We start from the raw sequence: 24,853 nt of genomic DNA on the forward strand, positions 1-24,853 counted from the left end.
TTATTTATTTATTACACCCTCAAGGCCAGAGGCATTACAGAGGAGAGTGGTACAGAACAAAGGCATAACATGAGGTAGCATGGTTACAAAAAAACGTTGTGTACATAAAAAGGAAAAGGAAAGACAAAACAAATTAGTATTATCGCAACAATGTGGTCACACAAACACAGATTAAACATCAGATATTTCTGCATATACAATATTGGCTGAGGCAGCACGGAGCAGTTGGTTATCGGTGATACCCGCAATTTCAGCGGGTATCACCGCTGAAATTCTGGTATGTGTAGGGTGTAAACACGGCAGTGTTAAAAATTGCTTGCGCGTGTTGCTAGTAGACTTATAGTGGGTACGGCAAGTAGATTCTTAATAGGGGCAAACAGCAAGAGGCTAGTGTGAACGATGGAGAACCTTATAGTGAAGCAACTGATTGAAATTTGTGAAGAACTTGGCCTTATTTTGGGCTGTGCGAAACAAAAGCAAGCGATACTTGAGATCATGAGGGATGCTGGAGTGACGACGGAGGAAGTCGATGAGGCCTGGGAGAATATCAAATATCAAGCGCGAGGACGCTGAAAGGCGAGAAGTAGAAGTTCGCGAACGTACGAACGCCGTGAGGAGGCCGAGAGACGAGCGCCTTGAGCTGAAACGAATAGAATTGGCAATCCTGCAGTGTTCGCAGGCGCCTAGCGTAGCTTCTGCGACAGTTCAGGTCAGCGGTCAGAGAATTCGTGACCAACTACCACCCTTCGTAGTAGGCGAGGACATGGTGAAGTATCTCGTCAAGTTTGAACACGTCTTTGAGCGAAGTGCCTTGGAGCGGTCTTTTTGGTCGCAAAACCTGTCAGATCTTCTTCCCGGCGAAGTGTTCGACACCATAACGTGCTTGTCGAAGGGAGCGTTTGAGAGCTATGACAAGGTTAAGGAAGTGGTCTTGAGACGTTATAGGTTGTCACCCAAGGCTTTCAGGCAAAGGTTCCGGTATGCAGAAAAGGGGAATGAGTCACACGTTGACTTCGCGTTTCTTCTTAAAGCCGATTTAATTGAATGGCTCAAGGGCAAAGGTGTTTATGACGATCACGATAAAGTGGTAGAACGCATTGCATTGGAGCAATTCTACCACTGCATCGAGGAGGATGTCAAGCTTTGGCTGCAGGACAAACTTGGTGAAGTACAGCTAAACAAGGCGACAGAGTTAGCTGAGGAGTATTGTACTCGCCGAAAGTTGCATAGCAGGGCAGTGCGCGTTAAAAAGGATTAAAGGAAACGGAGGAAAAGTATTAAAGGAGACAGGAAACGCTCCGTGTGAGACATTTGAGCAGTCACTCTAGCGGCCCGTCGCCAAAGCGACTGGTGTGGTGTGTGTCGGCGGAAGAGACGACAAGGCGCCATTGAGTCAGAGCGAGATGGGTGCAACGCTCTCGCCTATAGCGGAAAGTTGGAGTGAGCTGTCGAGGGTTGATCGATAAACGCTCATTCGAGAGCAGCTGGAGAACCTTTTGCTTAAAGCACTAATGGAAAGCGTAAACTTGGAAAAAATGAAAAAGAATGTTTCCTTTTTAGAGAAGGTAGGGCTCCTGGATCGGAGCTACGCAAATGCGCAAGGTCGCGAGTATGAGTAGCTCTCGGTGCCGCAAAAGTATCCTCGCCGACTATTGGAACTGGCGCATGAAAACGCGTGGGCAGGGCCTCTCGGCATAAAAAAGACCAAGGCTTGACTTTCCCCTAAATTTTATTGGCAGAAATGCTGGAAGGATATCGAAGACTTTGTACGCTCATGCGACACTTGTCAGAGAGCAGAAAAATTCACGGACAAGTGGAAGGCACCCAAGAAACTAGTGCCAATTATCACAGAACCTTTTCAGCGCCTAGTAATTGATATCGTTAGGCCTTTGCCAGAGTCAAGCCAAGGTTGTCGGCACATACTGACGGCCCTCTGTGTAGCCAGAAAATTTCCGGAAGCAATACCACTTAAGGAGCTCAATTCCCCTCATGTCGTGGATGAACTGCTATCTATATTTGAGCGTCGTATTTCGTTTTCAAATCCAATGCGACAATGGTAGTGTCCTCTCCAGCTGCCTTACCTCTACCTTTTTAGACAAATGTGGAATAAAAGTATTGCACAGCACGATCCATCACCCGCAATCTAATCTGGTAGAGCGTATGCATTCCGTTCTGATACAAATAAAGGGAGTTCTTTTCTACGAGCACAAATGCGACTGGGAAGCGTGTACTGCTTCCGCTATGTTCACTATCAGATCAACTCCTCATGGGAGCACTGACTTTAGCCCTGCAGAGCTTGTGTATGGCAGGAGTTTGAGAACACCATTGCGAATGCTATGCGAGTACTGGGAGGGATTCGATGAGGAACCTGGTGTATTTCGTATGTTCTAGACCTCCTTCAGAGGCTTGTGAAAACGAAAGATCTTGTGGAAAGCCACATGAAGGCTGCACAAGTGTTGTCGAAGGATGACTACGACAAATCGGCGAAGAAGCGCGCTTTTGAATTAGGTAGTCAGGTATGCTGCTGCGGCTGTTCAAAAAGAACAAGCTAGAGGTTCATTGGGAAGGGCCCGCCAAAGTAATATTGAAGCTTTCTGATACCACTTATGAAGCGAAATTGAGAAGGCGGCCGAACGAAATTTACCACAGTAACTTGCTGAAACCAAACGTTCAGCGTCAGCGGTCGTAAATCTGCTGTTGAATGCTTCAGAGAAAGAGGGAGCAGAAATTTTGAGTTCTAGTGATGTAATCGAAAGGGAATCGGAGGTAATCTTGAAGCAGTTGAACCTAGAGCCTAGGTTAAGTGAAGTCCAGAAAGAAGACCTGAGAAGGATTGTTTCCGAGTTTGAAGACATGTTTTCGGACCGTCCCGAAAACACGACGGTGATGGAACATTGTTTCGAGCTAACTTGTGAGGAGCCAATCCGTAGCAAGCTGTATCGTTGTTCCCCTGTGTAAAAGCAGACCATGAAAGAGGAGATCGGTAAAATACTGGAGTTGAGAGTAATAGTACCGGGCGAGAGTGACTAAACATCCCCTCTAATATTGGCTTAGGTACCGGGAAACAATCCGAGGTCATGCATCGATCATCGGCGTCTTAACGCCATAACACGAGACCAAACTTACCCGATACCAAATCTAGAGGAGAGGGTAGAAACTGTGTCACAGCCCAGCTATATTTCCACGTTAAACGTCGTGTGAGGGTATTGGCAAGTCCCACTTACGGTGTGTGCTGGCCGCTATACCGCATTCATTTCTTCATTTAGAGCGTATTGTCCACTTAAGCTGAGGTTTTGAGTGAAAAATGCGCCCTTTTGTTTTTCAGGCTTAATAGACCGCGTTCTTTAGGGCCTCTCTGAGTTCGCTCTGTATCTTTGCGATGTCGCCATCTTCTCAAACAACTGGTAAGAACATGTCGAGCATTTGCGCGTCGTGCTGAACAGGTTGAAAGGAGCTGGTCTTACCATGAAACCTACCAAATGTCTTCTCGACTGCGGCGAGATCTCTCATCTGGGACACGTTGTTGGGCATGGCCGGCTTATACCTTCAGAAATTAAGGTAGCCGCCGTCGTGCACTATCCACGACCAACCACAAAATCTGAGATAAGAGCATTCTTGGGCCTAGCTGGATACTATCGGCATTACGTGCCAAACTACTCTAGCATTGCCAGCCCTCTAAGAGACGCACTTCAAAAGTCCGAGCCTGTTATAGTAGTATGGGACTCAGAAAACGAGAATGCGTTTTGCCGGCTGAAACAAGCCCTAAGCGAAAAGATCGTTCTTATGACACCCGATTTCTCTAAGAGATTTGTGATTCAATGCGACGTAAGCGATCGCGGCATGGCAGCTATATTGTGCCAGGAAGACAGTGCTGGTAAAGAAAGGCCAGTTTTTTATTTAGGTCGAAAACTCAGCGACAGGGAAGAGGCATACAGTACCTCTGAAAAGGAATGCGCTTTCCTCATGTGGGCCGTTCAAAAGCTAGCTTTTTATGTCTCCGGTTCGAGGTTTATGGTCGAAACGGACCACTGTCCTCTAACCTGGTTAAATAACATGTCGACTGAAAGTGGCTGGTTACTGAGGTGGAGCATGATACTCCAACAGCACAATTTTGACGTTCGCTACAAAAAAAGGAAAGATAAACACTAATGCAAACGCATTGAGCCGTGCGTTTTAGTTAGTACCTTCTCCACCTTTCGGTTTCTCGCTGGCGATTCAGGGCGAAATTCTGCCCTCATCATGGCTTTGGCCGAGCGCTCTCGTCCAGAGTGATCTCAAGGGGCCAACTTTACGTTGTATTCTATTTCGTTGCGTTGTTGTACGTGTAAAAATTCGAGTTCTCCTTTTAAGAGTCTTGTGTCCCCCATGTGCCTCTTGATGTAGAGGGAACAAAATTTCGATAGACACGTAGCTACGTTTATGTTGTACTATACTTTGTCTGGTGTTCTGTCGGGTGACCGAGGACCTTGCTTGTGCCGTGTGTTGTCTGTTGTCGAACCGTTCTGCAGAACGTTCTGCACTGGCGAAATTGGCAGAACCATCGACAAGTGCTGAGACCGAAAGTCGTCAGAAGAGACGAGCGAAGCTGGCCGGCAAGTTGGGGCGACAAGCCAGTGGAGCTAGGATCTGTCCTAAAGAATGGGATGTGTTCACAGGACGCAGTCTGGAGCTGCATTCTCCCCATGGCCCTGGAGGTCAACCATGAGGGACCTGGCGAAAGAGCGCGCCCGACATCCGAGCCACGTGGAAGCAGGCCGTCTTTCCGGCGCATTGTCTGGCGGCGGGGGTGCTGTTACGCCTGCGAGTCCACACCAAACGTCGATGCCTCTGCAAAAGGCAATCTCTGTCAAGGCCAGCGATCGAGCCCGCTGATGCCATCAACACAACGACGTCATCAAGCGGCGGCGCCTGTCTGTCACACAACGCACCGCGAGCTCCCTCAGCCCGTGAGCCCGTTCAAGCAATCGGCACCTTCCAGTCTGGCGAGTATTACGCAACGCGGGGGAACGTCACTTGTCCTTGGCCGCTACCACGCGCAGCAATCGGCGCCTTCCAGTCTGGCGAGTCTTACGCAATGCGTGGTAACATCCCTCGTCCTTGGTGCAACCACGCGCAGCGGCGGGCCCCATTGGAGGATTCCGAAATCACGGCCAGCGGCGCTTCTTGTTGGACATTTGGTTACTCAAAGGATTCACCCGGTGCCTATAAAAAAAAGCCCTGTGGCGCGTCGCCAACAGTAGACCTATGTGCCAGAGAAGACATCTCGGCTCTTCGAGTCCCTAAGCATTTGTAATGTCTCTCTTTCTATGCTCTACATAAACCTTGCCTTAACTCACCGTCGTCTCGTCCGCTCGTCTATCAGCTCTGCGCAGAAGCAGTCGCGAGCTGAGTAACACACGCTACCAACGGCTGGTGACCATGTAGGTGGAAATCGGAGCAGTGGCGCCTTCGGGACCGTGTTGGCGTATCGCTTCGTACCAACATCAATCAGCTTTTCCAGTTTTTAGGAGTTTTCGGTTACCACAAAATATACTTAGTTTTGTGCACTTTATAGTTCAAGCACCTTCCCACAACAAATCAGGACGCTCTCAACCAGTATGTGCTTTCCAGTTTTATATTGCTTACCACAACTCATAGGTGAGCCTTAATAAAAAACTCTGATTGAAAATCTACTTTTTATACTGTATTGGTATTTCATGCACAGAACGACAGCCCTCATGTTTTCTATCAGTCTTTTTCTATTGAAGAGGTTAGAAAGTGTCGCCTTACAGAAGTGAAAACTGTAACATCGGCCGTCTTGGGTTGAACAAGTTCTTCAAGTCTTATGAGAGTTCCCTGGTTCAAAATCACTTGCATTTTGCTCAGCTTGGCCTCCATAGCCTCTACTGTGTCTCCAAATCTCTGCTTCAAAGGCAAGCTGTAAGAAATGCACATTCACTGAAACTTTCTGGCCTACTGAAAACAAAAACAGGCGTGAGGATACCTTCAAATCTGTTTGGCTGAACAATATGATGAATGAAATTAATCTTCACTACTGGTCAAGCAGCATAGTTGATTCTATATTCGCCTCGACTAAGAAGAGATCTCCGAACATTCTTTCATATTGCAACGCTGTATAACTAGTGTTAAAGGTAGAAGCCGGTCTGGTAAATGACCATTCACTCCTTGTGATTAATAAATGCTAAAGAGCTCTGCTGAATAAACATAAATCAAAGCTTACAAAATAAATCACCCTTAATTTTACAGAGCAGACACGCACGATTGGAAAAACCTAAGCGACCCTTACGACGTCAGGATTTAAGAAATATGTGGACAAATCATCTTGTACATTCGAGATGCGCCTCTCTGCAGTTGCCGTCAAAAGCATTTTGATTTGTCCAAGGTCCATACAGAAGGGATCCGTGACCATGCCCTTAATTTCCTAGCGGGAAAAGGAAGCAAGGACTGAGGAATTTTACGCATTACAAAGCATAGATTATAAAATAAGCTATGTTTATGGGCTTGTGACAAACCACACGCAGGAATGTTCATAAAAAACGCCTAAGATTAACAAATAAAGTAGCTAAGTGCATTACACCCGATAGCAGAAATTGTATACATATAAATGAAAATTGATAGCACAGTTCAAGAAATTACAAGCATCTTACCAATGAAACAATACAAGATCATCCTGTATAGAAGCTATAGATTAAGCAAATGATGGAAAAAAGTGGTAGCACAGTTCAAGAGATGGCAAGCATCTCACCAATGAAACAATACAAGATCTTCCTGTCTAGAAGCTTTAGCGTAAAGAAATTATGGTGTGGTACAGCACAGGAACCACAAACGTATAGCGTTTTCATTTGAGAATCACAAACTTTAGGAGGCAAGTGTAGCTTCCATATTGAACAATAGCACAGGCATCCCTCAGATTTCATGTTTGGCACAGCTGCAGTCAATAGGCATAAATGCTTGGACTGACATCCAGTGCGACCCTCAGTACCTGTATGTCACTTTACCTGCCGAAAAACGGTTTACCGATGCAAGAAGTAGCAGGTGATTGCTTATAAGAATAGTATGGTCAGCTGGCACTCTATCCATATAAGAGATAATTGAACAATGATTGGTATACAGTGCCTTATCATTGGTGTCAAAGGCTCATGACTGACAACGTGTCAGTTGTCAGGCAAAGTTTGAACAAGCACTTTGAAAAATGACATTCTCACCTTCAGTTCAAGGAGAGCGTCGGCACATGATATGGGGTTGCTGGAAGCATGGTACCTTGCTGTAGGCTTCTCAGATACTTTTTGTCATTCGAAGCAGCCATATTTTTCTCGTTGCACTCAAAGATTGAATGAATGCGTTTTGAAATAGCATGAGTCAACATTGAAATACATTGCACTATAGTCTCACATAGGAGTGGTTTCTCCTGATAATTCAATAACTGAGTGCTCAATATGGAAAGGTTATAAATATGTTATGTAGCGTGGCAAAATACATAGCAAATGTGTTTCATTTGTGTTATTTTTAATGTTGCTACCACGTATCAACATCACTGTTCAAGTCACAGGATGTAATAAATTTCGCTTCACGTGCAAAATTAGTGTTACAAAGATGTGCCCACCTCTAATCTTATCCTCGATCTAAATACGCCGCGTGGTAGCATGAGCCATACTTTACCTGCTGGTGGGTCAGACTGCAACAAAAGATGCCCACAAATCATAACTGTATGGCTACTACATGCATTGTTAATGTTTTTATCATGACGTAACATTGTGTGGTCTGGCCACTTCATTTGAAAATAGTAATTGTACTGTATGCATGTAATACTAATTTAAAACTAGAAAATCTTATGAGCTCCACCTGCATTATGACGTACCATGGATTTAAACCACCAGTGAAGCAAACTGCACTAGTGCGCTACCTGACAAACTAAATTCACCATATAAAAGGGAGCTGGAAGATATTCACCTGATAAGGGTGAAAACTATCTCCATATAGTTGATTTGATTCATTTGTGGGGTTTAACGTCCTAAAACGACGATATGATTGTGAGAGACACCGTAGTGAAGGGCTCCGTAAATTTCGACCACCTGGGGTTTTTTAACGTGCACCCAAATCTGAGCACATGGGCCCACAACATTTCCGACTCCATCCCGCGACCTGTGGGTCAGCAGCCGAGTACCTTATCCACTAGACCACCACGGCGGGTCTATCTCTATATAGTTCGCAACTACTATATAAACACAATTTCGATATTCTCAGGGTAACAAAATACCGATTTAGAATTCATTACCAATTCTTGCGCTTGCGGTCTGCCCGCGGAAAATCCGAAATAGCGTTCGCACCGCAAACGCTTGTGTCAAGGCTGGGGTGTATCTTCCATTGTGCATTCGGGTTAGCGGGTGTGGGGGGGAGGATGCTATTCTAAAGGTCATATGGCGCCCGCTACGTCTGCTAACGCTATTCTTAAGCTCACAATAATCCACCCCCCCCTTTCTATAAGTCACTGAGCAAGCTAAGGGTGGCGTGAAACTGAAACAAGAATTTTATTGCATGAAACAAGAACAAGAAACTGCGACAAAAATGCACTGAGCCAAACCTGGGCAGTGAGGCTGCCAACGCCTTAACAGTTAAGCGGAATGGCATCGTACTCGCACGCTTTCCTTGGTGCGTTGCGTGCGCGCTATCGGGCAAAGACAGCTTCCTGGAGTGAGGATCACGGTTTCTCAAGCACTGCAGATTCGTGTTACTTATCAGAATAAAACAACAGCGCGAACAGCCCACAATTTAAAGAAAAAATACTGGTAGTTCCAAGGACGTAAGCTCTAGCAAATCCTCATGGATGTTCAAGTGTGCGAGCGCATCGCGGTCTCACAGTGCGAAGATTGACACCCACTTAGCGACCGTCAATATCTTGCCATGGAATATACTGTAAAGGGGCACACAGAATACTGGGAAGCTACCACGCGAACCAGCCACGTGGTCGGAGTCATAAATGTTGAGCACATTCCGGCACACGAACACACAAACTGACGCGAATCACCATTTACTAAATATGTTTCGCCAAAACTAGGTGAAGTTTCACGTGCCAAGACAAAGGGAAGTTCCACCTACGAACACATTTCCAAGCAGACATTAAGACAACGTAAACGTCAAAGTTAACATGCTCGTTCCATTTCCCTTTCCGCTCTTGTCTCTATGATTGTGTCATTTAAATTACTCACGCTGAAAACAAATCCGCTTGCAGCTACATAAGCAGTGCCTGCATTCAACTGAATACACAGGGCAGCGTTGCGATATGCTACCCTTTCAATGAGCAACAGCCGTAACGAGCTGATAAATATACAGCACTAACCTTTGTTTGCGCCTCCTGGCGACTCCGCAACTCCTCTTCGTCGTGACGGTTCCCACAATACTGACGAACAGCATACCATCTTCATGTTTAGTAGTTTGCATCAGACGTGGCATGCGCCATTGCCTTGTAGTCTATGACATTATGAAATTCGAACGCTGATTGTGCCGGGCAGGTCGCTGTGGCACTAGCTTTCACTGCCACCGACCGCACCGCAATTTACAAGGATTCGCGCGCAGCCGCACGGGCCTTCATGACGGGCTCAGTTGGTCGGGAAACCGCGCGCGTTCTCTCTGCTGCCAATTGGTCAGGCAAAAACACATATTCTGGTTCCCGGCACACGTTGGCCGACACGTACGCGGAACCATCCTTAATGCCAATGAGTTGGCTCAATCCCGGGCGCGAGGTCTCACATTCCACGCCGTGGAGAACCTCTCGAAGGCTGAGGACGTCACTTTTTTCTTCAGAGACGCGTCGCTAACTTTTAAAGAAATTTGCGAGCACAACCAGTTGGAGTGGTGGAAATACCCACTCCCGCACCCACACTTAACAAGATCTCAGTTCATAACTCTACGACTCTTACAGATGAAGGAGTCTGCATCGCCTCTAACATGCTCTTGTGGGCATTTAGTATACAATCCTCTTTATCTGTACATTATCATCATTATCATGTGTTGCTCATGCATCCTCGTCGTTGTCACGTAACATCATCATATTGGTTCGTTCATCTCAGCGGTCGGCTGCCGGTTCCTCGGGCCTAATAAAGGTCTTCCAAACCAAGACTTCATACGTGGTGGAGGTGCTGTTAGATCCCCCGTCATCCTCTCGACTACTCTACTCCCTGGAGCTACGTTCAGGTCGCCGCTTGGGCCAGGTGTCCGGAAATATGTCGCACCAAGAAGAGGTCGGTGCTGCAGCCGTTCCCACTTCGCCACCGCATGCCGCGCCTTTTCACGTCGTTAACAGCCTCCAGCGTGAGTCCCATCCCTTCGCTGGTATGCGTGGGGAAGATGCGGAGGAATGGCTGGACGACTTCGAACGTGTCGGCGCTGCTAACCGGTGGGATAACACCTACAAACTCGCTCACGTGTCATTCTACCTCACGGGTGTCGCGAAGACGTGGTTCCTCAACCACTTCATCGACATGCCCGACTGGTCAGCCTTCAAAGATCAGCTTCGCCATGTCTTTGGCACACCGGCTGTTCGTTCAGCTCTCGCAAAGAAAGCTCTCGCGACACGGAAACAGCACATCGGGGAGTCGTACACATCCTACATCGAGGATGTCCTTTCACTTTGCCGCCGGGTTGACACCCCAATGACAGAGTCAGACAAGGTACGCTAGCTTCATATGGGGATTGCACCCGTCGCATTCAACGCCCTTGCAATCCAGAATCCGGCTACTGTTGCTAACGTTGCGACAACCTGTCAGCGCCTCGAAGAACTTGAGTCTATGCGCCTACAACCGGACAGTGACGCGGCCCGTATTACGACTGATCCAAACCTACGAGACACAATAAGGGTGATTATACACGAAGAATTAGAATCAATGGGATTCACACTACCTTCAGTGTGTCCCATTCAGTCTTCTTTAACGTCATTGCGGGATGTCATCAGGGAGGAGCTCACGTCCATGACCCACATGGCCCACCTGCATCCCACTGCCGCTCGTACTCTCCCATCGTTCTCGCATGCCGTCGCCGCACCACCAGGCACCGTCTTTCGACATCGCCGCCACGAACGTACGCGTCGGTTGCTGCCGCACCTCCCAGAATCTTTCCCACGAGCTTTCCATCACCACCGCCTGAGCCATCATCTGTCCCTCTCACTGCTCTCTCTCCCGGTGCGTCGAACACAAGATACTACCCTCCTTATTGATCGACTCGCCCTACGTGCTATTATTGCGGCTATCGTGGTCATATTTCACGCTTTTGCCGCAAGCGCCAGCAAGATGAGCGCCGTGGGTACGACATACGCGAACGAGACTATGCTGCAGGAGCCTTGTACCAGGGCCGTCGTTATTCGTCACCGCCGCGTCGGTCTCCATCTCTGCCAGCATCCGGTGAGCTGCGCAGTAGTCATCGATCAAACCGACGTCGTTCACCGGCGCCTTACCGTCACTCCTCTTCTTCTTTTCAGCCTGCTTCCCTTTTTTCTGATGGGCATCCAGAAAACCAAGCGACGCAGTTTTTGGAGGACAGACTGCATTCCAACACAGGACTCCAATTCCTCCAGCGTGCCCTTACAATATGATTGCAGTCACAGTTGAGGGAGTGGACGTTGATGCTTTGGTGGACACTGGGGCTAGGTTTTCTATGATTCGTGCTGATTTGTATACCCGTCTTCAAAACGTCACGACGCCTTATGATGGACCAACACTGGTTACAGCCCAGGGAACAATGATTCGCCCTTCCGCTCTCTGTACTGCCCATCTGCTAATCGACGACATTCTTCATCATATACCATTCGCTGTGCTATCCCCGTGCTCCCATGAACTCATTTTAGGCTGGGACTGTCTTTCATCTGCTTCCACGGCTATTTGTTGTGCACAACGTGTCGTCCATCTTACTGACACAGACCACTTGCTTAGTGACGAAACCTACAGGCCACTTCGACTCATACCTGCTGTAGACATCGAGTTACCCCCGAACGAACATCAATTATTCACAGTTTTGTCCAGCGACGTCGACTCTGGTGACATTTTGGTCACTCCATCGCCCCGTTGCCTTATAAAGGCATAGCTCTCGCATAAGGTGTGGCTCGCTTCAACAATGGATCAGCTGTCCTCGCTGCTACGAACACCACACTAGATGAAGATGAAATTTCACTGCCGTGGGGCACTACTGTCGCCTGCGTTGCCGATCTGAAGCCTGTGTGCGTCGTGCCTCTTACCCCTGCCTCCTCTAAAGGCCATCCTGGAGATCATGCTGATTCCTCGGCCTTTACAGCAGCCATCCACAAGGACTTTAAAGACTCGTAGAAGCAGCGGCTGCTTGATTAGTTGCAAAAGCATGTAAACTCTTTTGACGTTCATTCATCAAGCCTCGGTCAGACAACTGCTACGGCACATCGTATTCAGACCGACGGAACATCCAATGTGCATCGTCGTCCGTACCGCGTGTCCCTAGCCGAACGAAAAATCATTGAGGAAAACGTAGACGAGATGCTTCCACGAGAGATAATCTGACCCTCAACCAGTCCTTGGCCGTCTCCAGTGGTTCTGGTGCGTAAAAAAGACGGTTCCGTACAATTTTGTGTCGATTACCGAGCACTCAATAAGATCACTGGAAAGGACGTATATCCCATGCCACGTATAGACGACGCCCTCACTCCTTACAAGGTGCTGTATTCTTTTCAAGCCTCTACTTGCGTTCCTACTATTGGCAAATCCCCATGCACGAAGATGACAAAGAAAAAACTGCGTTTGCAACCCCGGACGGCCTATACGAATTCAATGTTATGCCGTTTGGTCTATGCAATGCAGCCGCAACTTTTGAGCGCTTGATTGACACCGTGCTGCGTGGCCTGAAATGGAAGACTTCCTATGTTACCTCGATGACATTGTTGTCTTTTCATCGACGTTTCCTCCACATCTGCAACGCTTGGACGAGGTCCTGACTTGCCTTGCGGGCGCTGGTCTTCAAATTAACACCAAGAAGTGCCATTTCGCCAGCAGATCTATCAAGGTCCTCGGTCATGTTGTGAGCAAGGACGGAATTCGTCCAGACCCTAAGAAAACTACTGCGGTGATTCGCTTCCCTCACCCTGACAAGCCGAAAGATTTGCGAAGTTTCCTTGGTCTCGCCTCTTACTTTCGGCGATTCATACGAAACTTTGCCTCCATAGCCGCACCACTCCATAAGCTACTTGCTTCTGGTACGCCCTTTCAGTGGTCTCAGGAATGTGAATCGGCTTTCGACAGGTTGAAGAGTGCTGTCACGACCGATCCTGTACTTTCTCATTTTCACGATGGTGCACCGACCTTCCTCCATACAGACGCTAGCGGCCACGGTTTAGGAGCCGTGCTCCTCCAGCGCGACAACTCTTCGCGAGAGCGAGTCGTTGCGTACGCAAGCCGCGTCCTCTCCGCAGCCGAGAGGAACTACACGATCACTGAGAAGGAGTGCCTCGCCATCGTTTGGTCAGTGCATAAATGGCGTCTCTATCTTCACGGCCGCCATTTCATCATTGTGACCGACCACCACGCTTTATGTTGGCTTTCGACACTCAAGAACTTGTCGGGACGCCTCGGCCGCTGGATTCTACGCCTACAAGAGTATGATTTTGACATCGTATACAAGTGTGGCAGAAAGCATAGCGACGCCGATGCTCCTTCTCGCTGCCCACTACCAGCGGCTCCCCAGAGCGTTTCCGCAATCACTTTGCACAACACACCCTCGCAGTCCACGTCTACGGCGGTTTCCCATCTCGCCTCTATGGACCAGCTGCCTTCGAACGACCCGCACGATTTTTCTTCTCGACAGCTGGCTGACCCATACTGTCGACGTGTTATAGGCTACCTCACTGGCAGTTCCCGTTCACCTAATGCGAGGCTTTGTCGCCAACTCTTGCAGTTTAAGCTGGACAACACGGTGCTGTACCGCAGAATTTACCATCCTGACGGTCAGCGCTGGGTTCCCGTTCTACCCCGATCGCTTCGGTCCGTAGTCCTCAGAGCACTTCATGACCATCCGATGGCTGGTCATCTTGGTTACCACAAAACCTACGATCACCTTCGAAGTCGGTTTTATTGGCCAGGTATTACCACTAGTGTAGCTCGGTACGTTGGGACCTTCACTACCTTCCAATGTAGAAAACTACCCACATCTGCTCCAGCCGGTACACTACAGCCTCTTCCGTGCCCCGCCACACCATTCGAGGTTCTAGGCATCGATCTTTATGACCCCCTTCCAGTCAATGCAGCTGGACACCGATGGATAATAACAGCCGTCGACCATTTGACGCGCTACGCCAAGACGGCATCCGTCACTACCGCTTCAGCTTCTGAAATTGCTGATTTCATCCTCCGAGCCATTATACTGCGTCATGGTGTTCCACGTGTATTGCTCAGTAACCGTGGAAGGGCCTTCCTTTCACAACTAGTGAACGAACTTCTTCGTGCCTCTGGCACAACTCCCAAGACTGCCTCTAGTTATCATCCCAAAACTAATGGCCTCACTGAGCGATTCCACCGCACTCTTGCTGACATGATCGCCGCCTACATTCAACCAGACCACAAGAACTGGGATGTAGTTCTACCATTCGTCACTTTCGTCTACAATACGGCTATTCAGCGGACAACCGGCTACTCATCATTTTACCTAGTTTATGGACGCTCCCCTACTTCTTTCCTGGACGTCTCTTCCCTTACCTGCCACGTGGATTCATCTCCATTCTCTTCAGAGGAATACGTTTTACGGCTCGTAGAGAGCCGCCAACGTGCTCGTATAAACACTGAAGCCCGACATCAAGGCAGAAAGCTGGTTTATGATGAATCGCATCGTGCTGTTTCCTTTCAACCTGCAGACGAAGTGCTCCTTTTGACACCTATTCGCACACCTGGTTTTCGAGACAATTTCCAGCCACGGTTCATCGGGCCGTACACAGTTCTTGAAGAAACTTCACCAGTGAATTATCGCGTGACGCCACTTGTAGCCCCAGCAGATCGCTGTTATCCAACTACTGAGGTCGTCCATGTCTCCCGTATGAAGCCCTTCATGCGACGTTCTTTGTCCCCTTGACTTACCGCGGCCAGGCTGGCCGCTTTCACGTGGGCGGAATTAGTGTGGGCATTTAGTATACCAATCCTCTTCATCTGTACATTATCATCATTATCATGTGTTGCTCATGCATCCTCGTCGTTGTCACGTAGCATCATCATCTTGGTTCGTTCATCTCAGCTGTTGGCTGCTGGTTCCTCGGGCCTAATAAAGGTCTTAAAAACCAAGACTTCATACTCTAAATACATAGATGACATAGATCCGGGGTGCCCGCGCTGTGGTCATCCCAAACGTACTCTCCAACACATGCTGTGGCAATGCCCAGCGTTGCGCGAGAGCAGCCAGTCTCCCTCTACGGAGGCGGACTGGACCTGTCTCCTCACAAGCCATGACAAAGGAGACCAGCTTAAGGGCCATCCAGGGGGCTCACGACATAGCCGTGGAGTTTAACCTCCCCGTCCCGTCATGGGAGTGGCCCACCGGTGTTGCCCTTTAAGGGGGGATTGAGCGCCACCTCCAGATATTATTAAAGTTCTTTGCCTGCCTGTCTGTGCCTGCCACTGGTGGCGTGGGTGAAGCAGAAAGTTTAGAACTTGCGGAGCGAAAGCTGAGAGGGGGAGACGCTGCGATCGCAACAAGTGTTTGAACTTTCCTGTTTTCGTGCTTTGGCGTCGCAGGCACTCGCAGCCTCTCTTTACCTCGCGTCACAAGGCAAACCGCACCGCAGCGATAAACCCTCCCCACGCAGAATTGCCCAATAAAGTCGATTTCTCTCTTTCTCTCTCTCTCCGGAGTGTCGGCGTCGTCGTATGCCACGCATGCGCATCTAGAGGTGATGGTTGAAATAACGATGCGGCCCGTAATTAGCCCATGGGAGCGCGTGAAAATTGCGCGACCTTCGCCGCTGTTAAATGCGAAGTTTGAAACCGAATGTTTCGCCTTGCGGACGCTCATGGCTATTGCGCTGGCTTGATATACATTGAAATTGGTATATGCGAAGCATGACCACATGACGGACACGATTGACAACTGGTGACATGAAAATAATGGTGTGCGTGTCGTGTACAGCATGACTTACATTGCTCGTTGGCACGCTGACGAGTCTCGCTAGCTTGCTATACGACAAAATTATTATTCCACGACATGACCGTATGACAGACACAAATGACAGCTCCCAACCTGAAAATCAAGTTTTGTACGGTACGAAATACATGCCACGCTCATGGCTGGCTCGTTGCCAATTCGCAAGTGTAGCATAAGTCAAAATGTTTTTTGCACTACGTTACTGTAAGACGCCCTTTGCTGTCCGCTTGCATAGCATTGATTTGCCCAAGTTGGTGGATCCAGCAAATTTTAAATAATTTATTTTGTTGTAATCTGCAAATGACAGCATGCCGCACGCTCTCAGAGTCACAGTGTTTAGATATTCGCACAAGTATATATAAGGCGAAGAAGTGTTACCTAAGGGTTCGTTTTTTTTGTGTCTTGACACATTAATAATAAGATATAACAGACAGTAAGGTCAAGGAATGTATAGGGAACGTTATTAGAACCAATGTAATGTATATAGGAAGACAGAAAAGTAGGTGAAAAAATAAGTTGCCGTGAGCAGGAACCGAACCTTCGACCTTCGAATAACGCGTTCGATGCTCTACCACTGAGCTATCACGGCGGCTATGCCCCCAGTCACTTTATTGGGTTTGTATGTGAATTTAAACGTGAGTGTGCCAGTCAGCGCCCTCAGAAGCCACGGCGGCGAGTGTGGCACACTCTCTTTATGAGCCTGTGTGGCGTCATGTAGCACGTGAACTTATTTCGATCAGGCAGATGACCAGCAGTCTCTCGTATACAAGCAAACGGCACCAAGTGTGCCAGTACGAGACCCTCGTTAATGAATAAGGGAAAGAAGTGTATACATAAGGGCTCGTTTTTCCCCGGTTTTGACACAATAATAAGAGCACAATACAAAGTACAAGACTACGCCGTTAATATTCTTTGGTGATTTTAACTGAGATACCGCAGACACGACCAATACTTGGTGTATCCAGCATATGGTTGCAATATATGCATTGAGATGTATATCGTTTGACCTTATAAAACCTACCACAATCTGAAGATTTTCCATAGACCTAGTATTTGCGAATTTTTCACTGCAACCTTTACAGGAACCGCTCACCCTTCATTTCACGGACCATGAAGCCGTCATAATGAAGGGACATCGCAAGCCATCCATCGTCTCTAAGAACATATAAAAGTTGATTTGTGTATACACACACACTGTTTCTCATGTCTTTACGCGGTGATCGACTGGGCGAAATAAACACGGAAGACTCATGGTTTACCAATTATTTCCTCCGGAGCTTCGCCCACTCATCATCATTTACCCCGTGGGTATCCAGTGATTTTTCGTTGTTGTTGTAAAGCAAGCCTACATGCGTTCTTAGGAAGTTGCAACTTTACTGTTGGAAAACTAATCAAATGGTATTCCATTCCTATGCGTATTTAATTAGATGTCACTATTTTTCGTTAGTATCTGATGCTGCTCTAATATTCACTATTCACTATAGCGCTTCTCTCTAGCGCAATACACTGAAGCGCAGTAGCTCCAGTGTCTCTATGTGTGCGCAGAGAACTTGCGCAAGAAGGCAAATCAGCAGCGGCTTTACTATGTAGTGCTCCTTACGGGAGCAGATTTGCGCATAAGTGCGCCTAGTCTGCCATCTTGCCTGCCGGGGCGTCAACGTCAAGTACGGAAGTCACCCCTTTAAAATCTACGAGCTGCTGCGTCTCAGGTGGTCCCCGTGCTTTTCTATTGTCCATAAAGACGTGTTTACACTAGAGTGCCACGACACCGACGCAGACACGAGGCCGATGAGTCGCCCGCCGACGATATCGAGGATCCTTTGGTTACACTAGGCCGATGACAAGACATCAAAAGATAGCATGTCGTCTTAGTGTAATACTCACGCACCCCATGGACGTCCTTTCTTCGCTTCCCCTTTGGGTGTCACCGCCGCCGTCCATCAACATCTTGGGGAACGGCCTAGCCTAAAAGGGACGACGGCAGAGCAGGGAGCTCGGCTTAAAATAAGGACCAGTTGGTGCCCTGTTTCAATTTTTTCGTGCAATTTTAGTCAGTGTCACCGTGAGCACCCCAGTATGGCAAGAAAATTGGCCGACGAAAGGCTGTGAGCACAACAAGGCATGGTCGGACTCTTCAGCGGGCCATCAGCGGACTGCTGACTTCGTTGCGGTGTAAATAGGACGACGACGACAAGACAGATGACGCTCCGAAAAAAACTGCTGGTATACCGAAATTGCCGTCGTGTCGCTCTAGCGCGAACACCCTTTAACGCGTCGCTGGCGAAAAGAGTTTCGCTTCGAAGGAAAACGAAAAAGTCTAACAAACGATGAATTCAGATGCAACTGGTGATATAACTTTTTCGATCGCAGTCACTACGGGAAGTGATACTTTGTTTGCACCATTTTAATTAGCAAGTAGGAAACTCAGACAGGCACGATTCTGAGCGAATTAAGTTTTTTATTATGCTCGTGTTATGTTATTTTTGAGGCCGCCCTTTGGAAGATGTAATAGCTGGCACGGGAAAATAATGAGGAACAATAATAAAACAAGTGGTAAACTTTTCACTCTGTGTTTTAAACTTACGCAACCTAACAAGAATTTTAAACTGATCGAGATAGACGTCGCGTCAAAGAACACTAGGTAACACAACTTCTATGTTAGACGGTGTTCTCACCGGGTTATGCTGTTTTAGTATACCCGTGAAATGATTAATAACACACTCATTATTGCACCTTTATTAAATTTCGGCCTTATCCGATATGTGTCAGCGGCAAGCCAGCTGTTACAATCGGGCGAGAAGCCATTTTCTTATATCCTTCTGTGACTTCGAAGATATTTGCAATATTTTTGTTGAGCTGCAAAGGTACAGCACATATGAAGTACAGTGCAAAAAGTCAATACTGAGCGCCATCGCAGCACCATATAAACACATTTATTACTATAAATGATCGCCCGAATTCTTGCAACATCAGTAGCGTGGCTGTGGTGGCCTTGTAGTTGGCAGCATACACGCAGCAGTGAACTTCGCTTTTCTTTCAAAGGATGCTTCCTGCGCACGTGAATGCGCTTAGTTGATCGCGGCGCGACCGGTTAGTTCAATCGAAAGCGTTACTCAGCGTAACTCTCGCATTTGTTTCCACTGTATTTAGAAATACAGACTGATCAGACCAGGAAACGTGACTTCTGGCTGTTCGCAAGAACCGTCGCATTACATACTCTTTTGTTAAAACTGGAATACGGGTGGTGGTTTATCGCTGTCTATGCAATGGACCTACTCCGACGGTGAATTCTCGACGCACTGTGCGTAAATCCTGCAAGCGAAGCGTGTACCCTTATTTGCTTCATGCTGTTTTGATTCTTCTTGTATTGTTTTCTTTATGAAAGGAAAGTGAGGAGGATGCTCAAGCAACTGCTTCAGGCCACGGATTTTTCTGCCGATGCGTTTTTGTTTCTACGAAGACAAAACTATCGTGAGGCAGTTGTATACAGCTTCGCCAGAAAAATAAACAGCTCATAACTCTTGAGAAAGCTCTAAGTCGCAACAGAGCTTCGCATTTCAAGTTTATCCGCTGTGTTGTGGACTGCTTTGCAGTCCTCTACTGAGCACCCTACGCGAGTATGCTTGGGCTTTCTGTACTTTCCTGAGATATACAGCTGAATTGCACATTCAAGTTCTTAAATGAGCCCAGATAAGCTCTTTTCATCCGAGAAATTGACACTTCGTGTCAGACATACTGTAGCCTCTTCAAACAAATTGCAGGAAAAGTTTGGGATGCGTCTCTGTGGGGCATCAGTTTACCGCTTCTGAGCGAACCGCTGTTGTGGACCTGAACCTATTTATTTACCTTCCACAAGCCTCGCACCTATGGCCTAAGGTGGAACGACGCCCCATGCCTCCCACGTCACAAATGGCACCTGTGCGTGTGGCTCTGCCTCCAAACCTTGTTTATAAAAAAGGGCATAGATTGATCGTTCACACAAGTTTCATTTGCACCGCTTCAAAGGTAAGGCTGGTCGATCCCCATTTTGCTCATAAAATATGTCTGCATTCGACGACAAGATGTACACTTACGTCCTTCAAGATTTTGCTAGAAGGCCACCTTTTGTATTCGTTGTTTGCGTCTTTTCACGTCTTTCTACGAGACGCACGTAAAAAGTGTCGAGTGCCATTATATGGCTCCGTTCACCACATTTAGTGCTGTAAACTGTTCCTTCCAGCAACATATTGCTGAACGGAAAAATGGCAGTAATAGGAAGATGGATGACAAAATACGCAAACGAAGGTGTGGTTGACATGAGGACTTGTTGAAAGCTAGAAGTGATTTGCTGTGCGCTAGCGTGTTTACGCTTGCACGCTCTTCTTCAATCAAAAGGAAGCCCCACCGCAGTGGTCTAGTGATTAAGGTACTCGGCTGCTGACCCGCTGGTGGTGGAATCGAATCCCAGCTGCTGCGGCTGCATTTTCGATGAAGGCGAAAATGCTGAGGCCTGTGTGCTCAGACTTGGGTGAACGTTAGAGAACCCCAGGTGGTCAAAATTTCCGGTGCCCTCCACTATGGCGTTTCTCATAATCATATGGTGGTTTTGGGACGTTAAACCCCACATATCAGTCAAATTTAATCGAAAGAAAGGAAGAGGAGTGTGACTGCGGATTCCGGAGCGGGGGGTGGGGCGTCGCTTTGGATATCAGTTTGAGCCTTGCAGAAGACAAGTCCACTTAAAGCGCTTTTTCACTAGAGCGACGCTACATCGACGCAGGCACGAGGCCGACGAGTCTCCGTACCATCGCGTCACATTAGGCTGAAGATGACATATACGCCTCGAAAGACAGCATGTTGTTGTAGTGTAACGTGATGGCAGACTAAAAGCACCAGCAAAAGGCATCGGCAGACTTGTCTTTGGCAGGTCGTCTGGAGATCGGAGGCCGAGTGAAAATTGTTAACGACCAAGGGGAAGACAGGCGGAGGTAAGGTTGCTCCGTCGAAGACTTAACGGTAATCATTCACATTCCACAGAACTTGTTTTTTCGCTTCCCCCTTCGCTGTGCGCACCACCGTCCCTCTACGTCGGGAGGGGGGAAATGCAAGGGCTGCGTCGCGTAGCCCGAGAAGGCAATGATAAAGCTCGGCTGAAAGTGAAAAGCAGGATGTGGCCAAGAACATATTGTCACGGTTATTAGCCGTAAGCACAAAAGGAGGAAGAAGCCAGCATCACGTGTGTCGGTCTCTGGCGTTTTTCGAGGAAGACGACGTTGCGCGTCTGCTCTTGCGCTTTGTTTTTGTGTGCCAATAGAGCCTTGCTGTTAACGTCGAAAGAAAGCCTTGTGTCTTGTTCTTTGCACGTTGCGACAATTTTTTTAACACAAAACATGACTACGCGGACACAAGAGAAGATAGAAACAGCTAGCGCTGTGTGCGCGTAGTCATGCGCTGTGTTAAATATATTCAAGTACGGCCACCAATAGGCCCAGGTTTCAGTCCTGCAAGATGTACCCTGTTTCTATTTATTCGTGCGATTTCGTCGTTATCGCCGCACGTGCCTTCAGTGTAACTAGAGAATTGGTCGACGAAAGGCTATGAGCCGGACAAGTCGGACTGTTGACGTTGTTGCAGAGTAAATGGTATGACGGGAAGTCAAAAGACGCTTCCAAAGAGAGTCGGGAGACCAAAATCAGGGTCGTGTCACTCTAGTGTAAACGCGGCTTTTTCGAAATGCCATCTCGAGCACACAACAGGTGTTTACAAGTTTCAATATAACTATTTGCTAAACATTTATAACAGGTTCAAAAAAACCAGCTGGCATCATTCCACCAGAAAACAGTCATTACAGGTGTCTTATTACAGACCCCTGCCGTGGCGTCCAGTGTCCAGCATCACAAGTTTGCCAGCTCGATGAGCAGCGGAATCCAATTTGTCGCTGCAATGGCGCCTGTCCTGGAGACCTGCGGCCCGTCTGCGGGTCGGACGGCCGCACTTACCCCAATGAGTGCCTGCTCCGGGTCGAGGCTTGCCGCTCACGCAGGCCTTTGCGACTCGTGTATGCGGGCGCCTGCTCGCAGGGTCTGAACCCTTGTGGAGACTTGCAGTGTCAGTTCGAGTGTTCCATAGACCGATTCGGAAAAGCGTCCTGCACGTGCCCGCCTCCTTGTGAACAGGTAAGCATAGGAGAATAGTTTTCGTATGCCGCGGGATTGAATCCCGGCTGCGGCGGCTGCATTTTCAATAGAGGCGAAAATTTTGTAGGTCTGTGTACTCAGATTCTGCTTCACGGTAAAGAACCCCAGGCGGTCTAAATTCAAGGTGCCCTCCACTACAGCGTCTCGTATAATCATATGGTGGTTTAGAGACGTTAAACGCCACATATCAATCAATTAATAAATAATTTTGTATGCCTTGCATAAGAGTCTGGTATTGAGACTGTTGGTACGTAGCTGGGAAAAACGACGAAGCCAGCCACCAGGGAGATAGACTTTCATACAATAATATTTTTGTATTAAACTCGATCTCCAAAGACACGTTACGGGAACAGAATTCGTCAGTACTTTACTTCTTGTTCACGTATCCTTGATGACTCAGTTCACCGTTTTTACAAGCCTTCCAAGAACGAACGGGGCCGTTCCAAGTAAACACCACTCATCGCGCAGGTGCTGCGTCCGGTTTGCGGCTCAGACGGAAAGACGTACGACTCTGCTTGTCATCTGCGGCGCGAGGCGTGCTTAGCGGGAGACGCCGAGCTGCGGATATCGTATGCGGGACCATGCGATGCAGCCGCCCCCTGTCACGGCTTCCGGTGCCCGCCTGGCGCCTTCTGTTCTCACGACGGCCAGCCGTCGTGCCACTGCCCGCCTTGCTCGGAGGAGTTTGAGCCCGTCTGCGGCTCGGACGGAAATTCTTACCCGAACGAGTGCAAGCTCCGGCGGGAGACTTGCCAGCGCAGCACGGCTTCAGGAGGTTCGGCGCTACCTCCGGTGGCCGTCGCGCATCTAGGTCTCTGCTCGGACCCATGTGACGGGCGCCAGTGTCCCTTCTACGGCGTCTGCGAGGTGCATCAGCCATTTCTTCTTTCATTTTGCCCCATCACTGTCTGATTTGGCGTTATAATCAGTGCTGTAACCAGCGAGCAAGCACAAGGTCAAAAGGGCTTCTGCGTTGTTCTACCTGTCCTTTATGTACATTAGGTCAAACCTCACCTTTTTTATTCGTATCGCTCCTGGTTAAATTTTATATTTGTTCAAGGAAATAAGCATGAAAACGGAAGTGACGGAAACAGTAGCTTGTTAGTTAGAACTTCACAAACCCGCTGCACTTCACTGTAATCTGGTGTGACGTAATTATTGCATACAATATATCAATACACAAAACGGCCATACAATATCAAGAGAAAAATTTGGCATATGCACTAGCCAAATATCGGCTGTTTATTAGAGAAAAAAGCATGAAACAATTAGTATGCGAACGCATCGGAATGCAGGTTGCTGGAATATTCCACTACTTCGTTAGTTAGTGACATGAACCCACTGCAAGTGATGATTTACCTCTAAGATGTTAGTAACTGCACTTTTCATGATCCAGCTTTGTGACCTGTATTAGTCCAGTGGACTACACCTGTACTTTACGCCTATTAGGTTTACCTGCGCCATGTTTACGTTCATATCAAGTTGATTATAGCACTATGTGAGGGAGGTGATTATAGTACTATCGTGAGCAATATGGGTTCGAACACGCGAGCGCGTGGCAAATACCCTCGCACTTCACATCGGTGGGTTCGCAGCGGCCGTTGTCGGAAGCAAAGTGGCAAAGGCGTCGCGCTTCTGGTATCTGTTGACACTGTCTCTTTGGTATCGTTGATGCAAAACGGTGGCTCATAGTGCGTTATTTGCTGCCCCCGGTAGTATGAACTCACATACCGCACACAGCCACACCTAATCAGGCTATCTATCTACCTCGTGCGCTGCTGCTTTGAGCGGTACCAGTGGCGATACCAACGGTGAATGGTGACGAAATCGGGTTGATAGTGGTTACGGAGACTGTCGGTGGCGGCGAACAACTAGGGCGCTGCTCGTGACCCATGTTTTGATCTCATACAGCTTTCGTTGTAAGACGCCTGACCTGCGCGGGATGCGCAGCACAGTCACAGCGAAGGCTAGAAGAACGGCCTTCCAGAGCCTTCTAACGCGACATTGTTAGAGAGCTCGTTTCGCGGAAATTCGGGCTGCAGCGTCGTTGTCGGCGTCATTGATTTCGAGCAAAAAATCAACGTCTGACGCGTGATCGCAAAATCGAGAACATAGAGTTTCATACAATAATACCTAGAGGAGAATATGTCGCCAGAGCCCACGCGGGCTCCTTCAGCAACGCTTGTACCCCCGTGGGAATTATGGGAAGTACAGGCTTTGGATCAGCTTCAGATGGACTATTTTCCTTATATTCGCAACGCTGCTTTTCCGAGTGTAAAACAATGTCTTATCAGCTTATATACTAATTGAAAGTTGTTTCATTTATTTGTAAGCAAACTTTATTGCAAATTTTGTGTGACCAGGCGGAAAAAGCTAAACCTGGGCAAATTCAACAATGAGGGTATGCATTGCTCTGCCCTTCGTACCGAATTTGGTAACAAAATGTTAATCAATTATTTATTGATTTTTTTATTATTTAATTTATTGAATATTATCGTCATCAGAAAAAAAACAACAAGTGGCCTAGGCGTAAAGTAATCAAA

The 24,853-nt window shown here is 47.9% G+C and overlaps 1 protein-coding gene across 5 annotated transcripts in view; it reads left to right on the forward strand.

The window, feature by feature from the left end:
* The window catches only part of LOC119164607 (agrin), a 583,580-nt gene that overhangs the window by 362,765 nt on the left and 195,962 nt on the right, over nt 1–24,853 (forward strand). For all 5 annotated transcript variants that reach the window (XM_075882719.1, XM_075882720.1, XM_075882722.1 and 2 more), the window contains 2 exons: nt 21,979–22,289; nt 22,779–23,177. In XM_075882719.1, the coding sequence (XP_075738834.1) occupies nt 21,979–22,289; nt 22,779–23,177 (710 nt within the window). The remainder of the gene's footprint in view (nt 1–21,978; nt 22,290–22,778; nt 23,178–24,853) is intronic.

The sequence above is a fragment of the Rhipicephalus microplus genome, unplaced genomic scaffold (genome assembly GCF_043290135.1).
Source record: "Rhipicephalus microplus isolate Deutch F79 unplaced genomic scaffold, USDA_Rmic scaffold_13, whole genome shotgun sequence".
NCBI lineage: Eukaryota > Metazoa > Arthropoda > Arachnida > Ixodida > Ixodidae > Rhipicephalus > Rhipicephalus microplus.